Source organism: Galeopterus variegatus, unplaced genomic scaffold (assembly GCF_000696425.1).
Source record: "Galeopterus variegatus unplaced genomic scaffold, G_variegatus-3.0.2 Scaffold2052, whole genome shotgun sequence".
In the NCBI taxonomy this organism is placed as follows: Eukaryota; Metazoa; Chordata; class Mammalia; order Dermoptera; family Cynocephalidae; genus Galeopterus; species Galeopterus variegatus.
Window position 1 is genome coordinate 137,068 of NW_007728163.1, and position 14,278 is coordinate 151,345.

Below are 14,278 nucleotides of genomic sequence, written 5' to 3' on the forward strand. Positions count from 1 at the left end.
GGGTTTTTTTTTTTTTTTTTTTTTTTTTGTCTTTTTCCGTGTCCGGCAACGGATCGCAACCCTCAGTGTCGCACCCGTACCGGACTGGGACCGGCAACGGGATCGCAACCCCCGGTGTTGCTCCCGCGCCTCGCTCAGCCAGTGAGCGGGAACCGGTCTGTATGTGGGATCCGAACCCTCGGCGGGAGCGCAGCCGCGCTTCCCAAGCGGCGCACTAGCGCAGTGCGCCACCGGGCCGGCCCCATATGGATTTCTCAACACTATACCTTACAGTTTTAGCAGCCATTCTATACATATTTCTTAACCAGAATTGAAAATATGAAATTTCTGTAGTTATTTTCTTATTTCTTCTACTTTGTTCCCCTTCAGTAACAAATCAAATCATATTAACAAGTGAAGGAATTTAATTTAAAGATTCAGAGCTTTACTAATGAACTTGCTTCTATCTCAAGTAATTTGAAATTTAGGGTGAATTTGATTTAAATAAAATTTGTCTCTGTTTCTTAGCTAGGCAAATGCTTTTTTGTTTCCCTTATAAAAATACAGGCTTATTGGGCCGGCCTGGTGGCGCACTGCTACAGTGCACTGCTTGGGAGTGTGGCAGCGCTCCCGCCGAGGGTTCGGATCCCACATACAGACTGGTTCCCGCTCACTGGCTGAGCGAGGTGCGGGTGCGACGCCGAGGGTTGCGATCCCGTTGCCGGTCCCAGTCCGGTACGGGTGCGACACTGAGGGTTGCGATCCGTTGCCGGACACGAAAAAAGACAAAAAGGAAAAAAAAAATACAGGCTTATTTAATATAGAATCATATATTTTCTTGAAACAAATAAAATAGAATCTATGCTAGAATCAGAAGGAATTTTTTGCTAAAGATGGAACATTTCACTTTAGAGTATTAGAAACTGTTGCTTTGTAAGATTATATGGTGGTAATGAGCAAAAATCACAAAGCAAAGCAATGAGGGATCTCAATTCAGGATGGTAGTTACCTCTTGGGGGCAGGAGGATAAGGACTGATGAGCTGTACATGAGGGACTTAAGTATTGGTAATATTTTTTTCTTAGGCTGGGTAATAATTACATGGTGTCCATTTTATTTTTTTATTCTTTAAAATTTATATGTGCTATATTTTTATAATGTATAGTGTATTTCAAAATTTGAAATAATTTATTGCCTTATTTGCTAACAATTTAAAATATTTCTCAAATGACGCATTAGATCTTAAACATAAAACCTGGCTTAACAAAACTATTTCTTTAGTACAGGATAAAAAAGAAAGGTCATCTTATTTAAAGTAATAGGCTGTTTTTAAGCTTATGCCTTTAAAATTATATTTAACGTCAGCCTGTCATTCTTTTTTTTTTTTTTTGACCAGTAAGGGGATCGCAACCCTCGGCATGGTGTGGTGTGCACCATGCTCAGCCAGTGAGCGCACCGGCCATCCCTATATAGGGATCTAAACCCATGGCCTTGGTGTTATCAGTACCACACTCTCCCAAGTGAGCCACGGGCCAGCCCCATAGCTTGTCATTTTTTAGCAGACCAGAGAACAGGTTTATCTTGAATCATTTTGGGTATGTGCTTAAAGATTTTAAATTTTGTATGGAGTAATGGTCTTAAAAGAATATGCTGTTCTTAAAAGAAGCCCTTTAAGAATACAAAGTCTTTAAATTTTGTATCAAATTATTATTTTCTGATACTCTATTACTGTAATACCTAAGCCTCCTAATTTAAAATTTCTACAATGGTTTTTAGAAATTACCTTATAATTCTGGAAAAATGTGGCTCTAATGATAATTTGATTATATGTTAGAAGTGACATATTTGGCAAATAAGTAGTTTTCATGATTCTGTTACACAGGTTGATGGGTGAAATGATTGTTAAGATTTAAGTATAATAATTAAAAGAACTAACCTCTTCCCTTCCCTTTTTAAAAAATTATTTTCTCAAAAACTTGTTAGGTAACAGAAATCCAGGACTGGAGTGCATCGAGCCCGCATAGTGCAGCCTATGTTCTCTGGGATAATGGTGCTAAGAACCTTTACAGAGTTGGCTTTGAGGGCATGGTAAGTAGTGAAGAACCATAACAGATGAAAACGTTGGATGGAAGAAGGGAAATAAGAATAGCCCTTATTGTGCTCTTTTTATCTTTTGTAATCTCCTTCTGTTAGAGTGCAGCCATCTGAATCACGAATATGCAAAAGGAAGGAAATCTGTAACATGAGAATTTAATAAACTTGCAAGACCTTTACATTTTTACTCTGTATATGTAAGCTATTTAATAGTAAATATGACTTTACCCTCAATTAATGTTTGGGTACCTTACTATATATTGATTGTGTAGAGCTGATTCCTTATTAATGTAAGTCCACAGGGCTTGTTTACTAAAATTTATCGAAAAGATTTAGAATCATTTGTAAGTCCACTTCTTGACATGGACTTAGAGGACAATATTATGCTGTAATGAGAGGTTTTATGGTATTCATGCTCTGGTAGCTGATATAAGTATAAATTATAGTAGGTGTTAAAATTATTTTTAAGGAGTTTTTCCTCCTGTAATTTTTAAAGTGTAGTGTTGATAATTGAGATTGACCTACAATTACTTTAGTGCTTAGGATAAATGGAGGTTTATTCAATGGATTCCTGTGTTTCTGCATTTCATGGACCATTGTTCAAATTTGACCTCACTATTTAATTTATAGAGTATAGTAATGCCAAAATATTAATACCTTTCATGTCCTTCCCATTTTGAATACATTCCTCATTCAAAGAATTCTTTTTTTTTTTTTTTTTCCTTTTTGTCTTTTTTTGTGACTGGCAACGGATCGCAACCCTCAGTGTCGCGCCCGTACCGGACCGGGACCGGCAACGGGATCGCAACCCTCGGTGTTGCCCCCGCACCTCGCTCAGCCAGTGAGTGGCCGGTCTGTATGTGGGATCCGAACCCTCGGCGGGAGCGCTGCTGCGCTTCCCAAGTGGCGCACTGTAGCAGTGCGCCACCGGGCCGGCCCCAAAGAATTCTTTTAATATCATTTTTTCTCTACTGTTTTGTGTTCCTCGTTAGGAAGGGAGAAGAGACAATATCTCACTGTTCCCTTAATTTACTTATTCTATTTATATATAAAAGCCAGCCATGTGAATTTAAACAAATAATGAACTTTATATGCTAATTTGTATCATTGTACATAGCATTGGTTATCAGTTATTCATTATTATCTTTATGCCTCTACCTGCCTTCAAATTGAGAATTTTTTTAGGATTCTTACTGATTATTAATTTCCTTCAAATGAAGGCTTACACGCTATATGTGTTCAGGTACTTAATGAGTAGAATATGTAGACTGATGACTGTGTAGTACTCCTTAATATGGTTAGGCCATTATTTATTTAATGAGATTTCTGTTGATGGGTATCTGGGTTGGCTCTCCCCCCCCCCCCACTACTGCTGCAAGCAGTGTGTCAGTAAGCCTCCTTGTGTATAAATCTTTGCACATTATAGGTCTATTTCCTTAGGATTGATTCTTGGAAGTGGAATTGCTGGGTTAAGGTATCATGTTAAAACAGTTTGACCCCATTGTCTCTTTGGCCAGGACTGAGTAACATACGATGCTCTGGTGGCAAAAGAAGCGTGTGTGTGTGTGTGTGTGTCCGTGGCCCCGTGTGTGTCCGTGTGTGTGTCCGTGTCCCCGTGTGTGTCCGTGTGTGTGTGTCCCCGTTGTCTCTTTGGCCAGGACTGAGTAACATACGATGCTCTGGTGGCAAAAGAGGCTGTAAAAGAGTTGGGTGTGTGTGTGTGTGTGTGTGTATGTAAACTTGAGTTGGGTGTGTGTGTGTGTGTGTGTGTATGTAAACTTTCCTTAATAGGAAACAGGTACTATTATGCACTTTTAAGTAAATCCACTTATAAATTTTTACAGTAAAACCCACGATTGCTCTTCTAAGTCTACATTTTCTGCACATTTCATTATATCATATCTGCCTCCCTATTCAGTTACTTAAATGATAGTTTGTTTTCTTGTAAAAGAGAAGTCAGAAGGAACTTCAGTTAACCAAGTTATAGTTCTTTTTTTTTTTTTTTTTCCTTTTTGTCTCTTTTTTCGTGACCGGCAACGGATCGCAACCCTCAGTGTCGCGCCCGTACCAGACCGGGACCAGCTACGGGATCGCAACCCTCGGTGTTGCACCCGCACCTCGCTCAGCCAGTGAGCAGGAACCGGTCTGTATGTGGGATCCGAACGCTCGGCGGGAGCGCCGCCATGCTCCCAAGCGGCGCACTGTAGCAGTGCGCCACTGGGCCGGCCCTCAAGTTATAGTTCTGAAGTAAGGACTAAAGGTGATGTAAATGTGAAAATTAAGTGGACAAGGAATCAAGACTAGATTTGGTTCTATCCTTTTCCACAGGATTCAGGCATTTTAATTTTGAGGTTTAAAAGAAAGCTAAAAGTAAACAAAGTATGACCTATCTGAAGATTAGGTTTATAGTTTTTGACAGGTATGTTTAAAAGCAATGTTTAGTGTGATTGTTAACCTAGAGGTACGCTTAACTTTTGTTGTGTGTTTGTTCTGAATGAACATTTTTGCCTATTTCAGGAATTGAGCCATACTTGAAGTTTTCATGGGTGATTTTTTGGTTTCTTTTCTTCTTCTTAGTCTGATCTGAAGTGTGTCCAGGATGCCAAAGGGGGTTCTTTCTACAGAGACCACTGCCCTGTGCTAGGTGAGTTAGCAGATTAGAGAAAATTACTGGATAATGGGTCACAGTTCATGGAATCAGTAAAATGTTTAAATTGGACTTTTAAAAAATTAATTACCATTAAAGTTATTTAAAGAAATATATATATATATTTTTTTCCTCTTTGTCTTTTTTACTGACCGGTAAGGGGATCGCAACCCTCGGTGTTGCGCCCGCACCGCGCTCAGTCAGTGAGTGGGAACTGGTCTCCACATGGGATCCGAACCCTCGGCGGGAGCGCCGCCGCACTCCCAAGCGGCGCACTCTCCAGTGCACCACTGGGCCGGCCCTAAAGAAATATTTTTTGATTTTATTTTGGTTTTAAAGCATTTGTTCCTTTTTAATTTATTTAGACTGAGAAAAAGTTGTCATGTCTGAAGAGTTGATATGCCATTTATGTCATAATACATATTTGAAACTTATATTTTAACCATGAACTCGTATCGTTGAAAAATTTTGTGTTAGAGTATGTCAGTGTTGTATCTCATATGCTATTGAGGATAGGATTTGACAATTTAGTGTTTATAAATCCTTAGAATTTCTCTAAAATTGCCTTTTGAATAAAAGAATAGCTCTAAGATTAAGGTAATATAATAAATGTGATTTCATGTATCACTAAAATAAAAAAGAAGACAAAGACCGAAAGTATCTTAATTTTTAAAATTTTTTATTGTTGTCAGGATGAACATTTACTGCATTCTCCTGATTAAATCTTTAGTCTCTGAATGCTTTCCTTTTCCATGTGAACTGTATGTTCCTCTTTCCAAATCATTTGATTTACCTTTTGCCAAAAAGTGCTGTTTTCTTGCAGCATACCCTAATTTTTTAAAAAAAGAATGTAGGAAAAAATACTTGTTTTTGATGAGTGCATTTATTTCTCTTGCAACAAGAAACGTGCTTGTTTTGTGTCTTGCCTTCATAAGAAAAATGTGGAATTAACATGTACATTTGGATCCCTTAGTTATACCGTTTTATGATTATGAATCTTTTATCTCAGAACTAGCTTTTGAAAGTAATCTAGGGAATGGGCTTTGATATATTTAAAAATGCTCTTTAGGCTAAAATCACAAGAATCATTTGTTAAAAAATAATACTAAGCGCTTCAGAGGAAAAAAATAATTCCCATTTAAAAAAAAAAATTCTCTAGTTAGTTATTGTGGCTTTGGTACAGTGCTGGTCCACAAGTCATCCAGGCAGAAAAGTGAATATTTTCAACACCCTGAATTTTGCGTACTGACATAAGGTTGCATAGTCTTTTATAGACTATATTCTTGTTCAGTCTTTGTTAAAAATCATCACATAATTTCAGTTTTTGAGTGTGATGTTTGTTCTTTTTTTTTTCAAGCTCTTTGGTTCTAGAATCTTATAATGAATTCTCAAAACACTTTAAGATTAGATGGTATCTAAAACTAAAATATCTGGATATTATTCTTGTTTAAAATAATGAAGTTGCTGTGACTTTCTCTTTTTTTTCTTTTTCATCTGTCTCTGAAATTATAGGTGAGCAGAATGGCAACAGGAATCCTGGTGGATTGCAGATTGGTGATCTAGTAAATATAGATCTTGACCTAGAAATTGTACAGTCTTTGCAGCATGGTCATGGAGGATGGACCGATGGAATGTTTGAGACTTTAACTACAACTGGAACTGTTTGTGGCATTGATGAAGATCATGACATTGTTGTACAGTATCCAAGTGGCAATAGGTTGGTGATATTTCTCAATTTTTAATAATGGCAAATAGAGTTAGAATATAGAGAAAAAAGCCTTAAAGCAAATAATGTGGTGTAACCAAAGACATTAAAGCTAGCTCTTAGACAGTGGATAAAAATCCAGAGTAAGTTGGTAAGGCAGAGGGGAACAAATGGTAAGTGTGTGTGTATATTTATATTAGTGTATTTATGATACAATGTACTGTACACTTTTTATTTTTCCTTTAGGAATAGGATACATTATGTTAGTATTAGGTCCAAGTATGGCTAAAAAGTTCTTTGTTCAAAATGGACCATATCAATCTACCCTGAATGAGAACAGGAAAATTAAAACTCGTCTGGCCCGTATCTCCAGGGTTGTATATCTTCTGGCCATATTGCCAGAATAACACTCCCCTTGCCATAGACGTGTATACTCACACTAATCCTCATCAGCAATATAGAAATGCATGCATTTCCTCACTTCTGTGTCTTTGCATGTACTTCTCCCTCCATGTGGAATACCTTTTTCTCCTCTCCTCACTCCTTCTCTGGATTAACTCCTCTGCATCCTATAAATACTGAGTTTATATGCTTTGGGAACCTCCTCTCTCCTCCCACCCTCCTTGGTATATACGTACAGTATTCACATGTTTAGGTCTCCTGTTATCTATTAAAATAGTTACTTTTTTGATTTCTAGATTGAAAATTTCATGAAGGCTGGGCCTGTGCTTTTTAATTTACTTGGGCCAAAATATATTCCATTTACTAGTATGCTTACAGTGTTTTAAAGAAAAAGTTAGATTGAATAATAAAGAAACTAACTCTCTGAGGTTCTTTGGGAGAGGGATTTTGTAGAGACTAAGAAAAATTAACATTAAGTTGCTTACCTAAATATAGAATTAGCTCTGATTATATTCACCTCTTAAGGGCACACATGATCATATCAGTAGATACAGAAAAATTATTTGACAAAATCCAATACTTGTTCATGATAAAAACATTAAACAAACAAGGAGCAGACGGGTACTTTTTCAGCTTGATAAAGGACATCAAGAAAAAACCCACAGCTAACATCATATTTAATTGTGAAGGACCAAATACTTTTCTTCTAACACCCGAAACAAGACAAGAATGTCTGTTTTTCCACTTCAATTCAACATTGTATTAGAAGTTCTAGCCAGGGCAATTAGGCAAGAAAAAGAAATTAAAGTAAGAAGTAAGAGAGAGGAAGATGTAAAATTATCTCTGTTCACAGATGATATGATCTTGTGTATAGAAAAACCTAAAGAATCCACAGAGAAGCTATTAGAGATATTAAATGAGTTCAGCAGGATACAAGATCAATATAGGAAAATCAATTGTATTTCTGTACAGTAGCAATGGACAGTCTGAAAATGAAATTAAGAAAACAGTTCTATTTACAATAGGATCAAAAAGAATAAAATAAGGATAAATTTATCAAGGAAGTACGAGACTTCTACATTGAAAACTACAGAACATTGCTCAGAGAAATTAGGGAAGACCTAAGTAAATGAAAAAACATCCCATGTTCTTGGATCAGAAAATTTCATATTGTTTAGATGGGCTGTCATAACAAATTAACACAAACTGGGTGGCTTAAAACAACATAAATTGGGGCCGGCCCGGTGGCGCACTGCTACAGTGCGCCGCTCGGGAGCATGGCGGCGCTCCCGCCGAGGGTTCGGATCCCACATACAGACCGGCTGCTCACTGGCTGAGCGAGGTGCGGGTGCAACACTGAGGGTTGCGATCCCGTTGCTGGTCCCGGCCCGGTACGGGTGTGACACTGAGGATTGCGATCCGTTGCCGGTCACGAAAAAAGACAAAAAGGAAAAAAAAAAAATAAGGGTTGCGATCCCGTTGCTGGTCCCGGCCCGGTACGGGTGTGACACTGAGGATTGCGATCCGTTGCCGGTCACGAAAAAAGACAAAAAGAAAAAAAAAAAAACAAACATAAATTAATTTTTTCACAGTTTTGGAAGCTAGAAGTCCAGAGTCTAGGTGTTGGCAAGATTGATTTGTTCTGGAGGCTGTGAGGGAGAATCTGTTTTAGGCATCTCTCTTGGCTTCTGGTGGTTGTCAGTAATCCTTGGTGTTCCTTGGGTTGTAGATGTGTAATTCTTTATTCTCTGCCATTGTCTTCACATGGCCTTCTCCCTCTTGATCTTTGTGTCCTGGTGGATGTCTTTATGTAATTTTCTTTTTTTTTTTTTTGTCTTTTGTCTTTTTCCGTGTCCGGCAACGGATCGCAACCCTCAGTGTTGCCCCCGTACCGGACCGGGGACCGGCAACGGGATTGCAACCCTGGGTGTTGCTCCCGTGCCTCACTCAGCCAGTGAGCGGGAACCGGTCTGTATGTGGGATCCGAACCCTCGGGCGGGAGCGCCACCGCGCTTCCCAAGCGGGGCACTATCCAGTGCGCCACCGGGCCGGCCCTATGTAATTTTCTTATAAGGACTCTGGTTATTGAATTTAGGGCCCACCCTAATCCACGATGATCGTATATTGATTACATTTATAGATAGTCACATTAATGGATACTGGGATTAGGATTTCAACATATTTTTTGGGGGGGGACATAATTAAACCCACCAGAGATGGTAGTATTTCCCCAGCTAGTCTACAGATTCAGCACAATCCCTATCAAAATCCTGGTGCCATTTTTGCATAAATTGACAAACTGATCCTAAAATATATAGAAATTCAAGGGACTTAGATAGCCAAAACAATCTTGAAAAAAAACAAAGTTGAAGATCTCACATTTCCTGATTTCAAAACTTAACCACAAAGCTACAGTAATCAAGGTAGTGTATTAGTGACATAAGGTTAAACATATAGATCAGTTGAATAGAATTGAGTCCAGAAATAAGCCCTTGCATTTAGGTCTATTATTTTTGACAAGGGTCCAGGACATTTCAATGGGGAAAGAATAGTCATTTCAACAAATGATAGTGGGACAACTGGATATCAACATGCAAAAAGATGGAATTGGACCTTCACCCCACACCATATACAAATATTAAGTAAAGTGAAAAGACATCCATAGAAGATACTTGCAAATTATATAACTAATAAGGGACTTATATAGAGAATATAGAAAAGAACTCTTAAAATTAAACTATAAATTAAACAAAAAAAAGAAAGTGAAAAGACATCCATGGAAGATATTTGCAAATTATATAATTCGTAAGGGACTTATATAGAGAATATAAAAAGAACTCTTAAACAATAAATGATAGCTCAATTGAAAAATGGGCAAAGGATTTGAATAGACATTTTTCCAAAGAAGCTATAGAGATGGCCAATAAGCCCATTGTATTAGTCAGTGAGGGCTGCCATAACAAAATACCACAGATAGAGATGCTTAATAGAAGTTTATTTTCTCACACTTTGAGGCTAGGGGTCCAAGATCAAGGTGCCATCAGCACTGGTACTTGGTGAGGCGTTTCTTATTGGCTTGTAGATGACTGAGTCCTCCTATAGTTTTTTTCTCTGTGTACTATTGGTGAGATTTCTGATGCCCTTTCTTAGAAGGACACCTGTCCTAAGGGGTTAGGATCCCACCTATATTATCTCATTGAACCTTAATTACCTTCCTAAAGCCCCTGTCTCCAAATACTGGGGGGGGGGACACACAGTTCAGCTCATAACACTCAAGAAAAGATACTTGACTATTAGTCACTAGGGAGATGCAAATTAAAGCTACAGTGACATACCACTTCACACACTAGGATGGCTAGAATCAAAAAGTCAGATAATAAGTGTTGATGAAGGTGTGGAGAAATTGGAATCCTCATATTTTGCTGGTAGTGATGTAAAATGGTGATGTCGCTTTGGAAAAGTTTGGTAGTTCCTCAAAATTGTTAAACATAGAGTTACACTGTGACCCAGAAGTTCCATTCTTAGGAATATACCCAAGAGAATTGAAAACATGTCAACACAAAAACCTGTACATGATTGTTTGTGGAAGCATTATTTATAAGAGCCAAAAAAAGTTGAAATAACCCAAATGCCTAACAACTGATGAATGGATAAACAAAATGTGATACATCCATCCAGTGGAATATTACTCGTCCATAAAAGGGAATAGAGCACTGACACATATTGCAGCATAGATGAATCTTGAAAACATTGTGCTGAGCAAAAGAAGCCAGTCACAAAAGGTCATGTATTGTGTGATTTTATTTGTATAAAATGTCCAGAAAAAGCAGAATCCTCAGGAACAGAAAGTATATTACTAGTTATTTAGGAACTGGGGAGAGGGGTTGAAAGTGGAGTGATTGCTAATGGTTATGAGGTATCTTTATGAGGTAATGAAAAGGAAATTAGGTAGTGATGGTGGTAGTACAATTCTGTGAGTATACTATAAACCACTGAATTGTATACTTTAAGTGGGTGAATTGATTGGTATGTTAATTGCATTTTAAGCCATTACTACAAAAAGAAGGAAGACATCTTAAGGATATAATAAAGTTCCGCTTAGCATGTACTAACATGTTGTATTAATCTGTTTATGTTGCTTTTAACAAAATACCTGAGACTGGGTGATTTATAAAGAAAACAAAATTTATTGCTTTCAATTTTTGAAGCTGGGAAGTCCAAAATTCATCTGGTGGTGGCAACAGGGACCCAGGGGTCTCACATTGCAGATGGTGGAAGCAGAGAGAGGAGAGAGAGAGAGACAGACTCTCGTCTTCTTTTAAAGCCCTCAGAACCACACCCCTGACCACCATTTTTAATCCATTCACTACTGCATGGTCCTGCAATCCAATCACCTCTCCAAGGCTCCACCTTTCAATTACCATAATAGGATTTCCCACCCTCTTAACAGTCACAGTGGGGGCTAAGTTTCTCATACATAAAACTTGGGAGACAATTCAAGCTTCAATAGTTTTGGGGAGACATAATTCAATCCACTACATTCCACCTCTGGCCCCACAAAACTCATGTCTTTTCACATGCAAATACATTCATCCCCCAAAATCCTAACTTGTTTCAACTCAAGAGTTGAAAGTTCAAAGTCCCATCTGTGAAATCAATACAAGTTATCTACTTCCAAAATACAGTAGTGGGACAAACATTGGGTATATTTTCTCTTTCCAAAAGGGAGAAATAAGCCAAAAGAAAGGAGAAACAGGTCCCAAACAAATCCAAAACCCAGCAGGGCAGACATTAAAACCCAAAGCTGGTGAAACTTGTAAATTGACCCTATGTTCAACATCCTTTGCATGCTGATGTGGGGGTTGGGTCCCAAAGTCCTCTGGCAGCTCTGCTTCTATGGCTTTCCTGGTCTCAGATGATGCTTTAGCTCTCGCAGACTGGTGTTGCACACTGGTAGGTAGCTCCACAGGTCTGGGGTCTCCATGGTTGTTCCGCTCTCAGGGCTCCAATAGACATGGTGCTGATGGGGTTTCTCTGCGCAACTCCGACCCCACGTTTCCACTTGGCATTGCTCTAGTGAAGGTTGTCTGCGGTGACTCTGCTCCTGTGACTGATCTCTTCCTGGGCCCCCAGACTTTTCCATACATCCTTTGAAATTGGGGTGGAGGCTCATAAGCCTTCACTGCTCTAGCATTCTGCAAGCCTGCAGACCTAACACCACACAGATGCTGCCAAGGCTTCCAGCTTGTATTTTCCAAAGCTGCTTGTCCAGGCTCACCTGGGGCCAATTTAGCCACAGCTGGAGTAGCCAAATCAGCTTCCCAACGTGGTTCTGGGCAGTGAGCCTCTGGAGGGCTCCTCAAGCCTATTCCCCAAGACCATTCTGTCTCCCTAGGTCTTTGGGCTTGAAATGGAAGGGTTGGTCCTAGAGGCTTCTGCGATGCCTTCAGGGCCTTTTACCCCTTCTCTTGATAATCCCGTACTTTTGTGTTAATCTTCTTAGTACCATTGCATTTTCCTTCTGAAAATGCTCTCTGCTTTTCTACCACATGGCTAGAATGCAGATTTTCCAAATCTTTACACTCCGCTTCCCTTTTAAATTCTGGCTTTATGTTGTGCCTTTGCCACCATAACTCAGCGTAGGCTTGCTACAAGTAGCCATGCAACTTCCTTAATGCTTTGCTACTTAGAAATCTCTTCCGCTGTATACTCTGATTCCCAACTTTTAAGTTCCAACAAAGTCCTAGGGCTTGGATGTAATGTAGCCAAGTTCCTTGCCAGTTCATAGCAAGGTTGAGCTTTGCCCCAGTAAACTCCTTATTTCTATCTGAGACCTCCTTAGAAGGGTCTTTACAGTCCGTATTTCTGTCAGCATTCTGCTTGCCACCATATAACCAGTCTCTGAGACATTCCGAACTTTCCTTTGTCTTCTTCTGAGTCCTCCAAACTCCTCCAACCTTTGCCTAACACCCAGTTCCAAAGCTGTTTCCACATTTTCAAGTATTTGTTATAAGCAACACCGCACTTCACTGCTACCAATTTTCTGTATTAGTCTGTTTATGTTGCTTTTAACAAAATACCTGAGACTGTGTGATTTATAAAGAAAACAAAATTTATTGCTTACAGTTTCTGAGGCTGGGAAGTCCAAAGTCCATCTGGTGGTTGCAGCAGTGACCCAGGGGTCTCACATTGCAAGATGGTGGAAGCAGAGAGAGCAGAGAGAGAAAAAGATAGACTCTCCTTTTCTTTTAAAGCCCTCAGAACCACACCCCTGACCACCATTTTTAATCCATTCCTTACAGCATGGTCCTGCAATCCAATCACCTCTTCATGGCTCCACCTTTCAATTACCATAATAGGATTTCCCACCCTCTTAACAGTCACAGTGGGGGCTAAGTTTCTAATACATAAAACTTGGGAGACAATTCAAACTTCAGTAGTTTGGGGTGGACATAATTTAATCCTCTACACATGTTTTGTGTTAAATATTCTCTTGTTTGTTGTTTGGGAATGTTAGGTTAAACCCAAGTTAGGAGTATACTTGCAGAATTCTTCCTTGTTCAAAATTCTTTCTTGGGCAGTAGAGTGTTAACAGTAGGATGACATTTGAGTTCTAGAAAATAATCTTTTTTTTGTTGTTGTTCTTTATTCAACAAAATTTATTAAGCACTTACTCTGTATTAGGCCCTGTGATTTAATACTAAGGTTACAAAGACAATGAAGACATGGTCCCATGCTTTGAAGGCATTTCCCTTTTGGTGTGTGGATAGACAGACTCAGAAATAACCATGATAAAATGTTATAAAATATGGTAGGTAAGTATCAGCGTTTTCTGAGTGCACAGAAGAAGAGTGGTCATTTTTACTGGGCAAATCAGAGAAAAGTTGAGAGAGATAATTACACCTGCAGTAAGTTTAAAAGATGGGCTAGGTTTCACCAGGACAGGGAAGCACTCTAGGCGTAGGGACCAATTTGAGCAGATACCACTGTGTTTAGCACTGTAATAAGTCTAGTAAATTTTGGAGTATTGGGAATGAGGAATGGGTACTATGGTTGATAAGGCAGAAAAGAAAACTGTGTGTATTTGATTTTCTTAACTGTTCAGAGGTACTTTTTTCTCTTTGTGGTTGCTTTAGAAAGAAAAGTTTACTTGCATGGTTTCAGAAACTTAGTAAATTTTTTTTTAATATGGTGTGACCTCTTAGAGTCTTTTATATGCTAATAATCAATTGAATTGAGGAGAAGAGGATATAATATGCCAATATTGTAGAGACTTATTTGATAAGGGAACTTTTTTTCCTTGGAGTTCAATGTGGGATTAGGAGAAATATTGTGTTATACACTCGGGTACATCTATTTGATGGAATATTAAGTCATTAAAATGATGCTTATGAAGATGGTAACAGTATGAAAAAAGTAAAAGTAAAAGAAAAAAGTAAAAGTAAAGAAGTC

The 14,278-nt window shown here is 38.7% G+C and overlaps 1 protein-coding gene across 1 annotated transcript in view; it reads left to right on the top strand.

Moving 5' to 3' along the window:
• Window positions 1–14,278, top strand: part of MIB1 (mindbomb E3 ubiquitin protein ligase 1) — a 131,511-nt gene that overhangs the window by 40,648 nt on the left and 76,585 nt on the right. Inside the window, exons 4-6 of the mRNA XM_008580255.1 lie at window positions 1,962–2,066; window positions 4,650–4,716; window positions 6,232–6,436. Of these exons, the coding sequence (XP_008578477.1) occupies window positions 1,962–2,066; window positions 4,650–4,716; window positions 6,232–6,436 (377 nt within the window). The remainder of the gene's footprint in view (window positions 1–1,961; window positions 2,067–4,649; window positions 4,717–6,231; window positions 6,437–14,278) is intronic.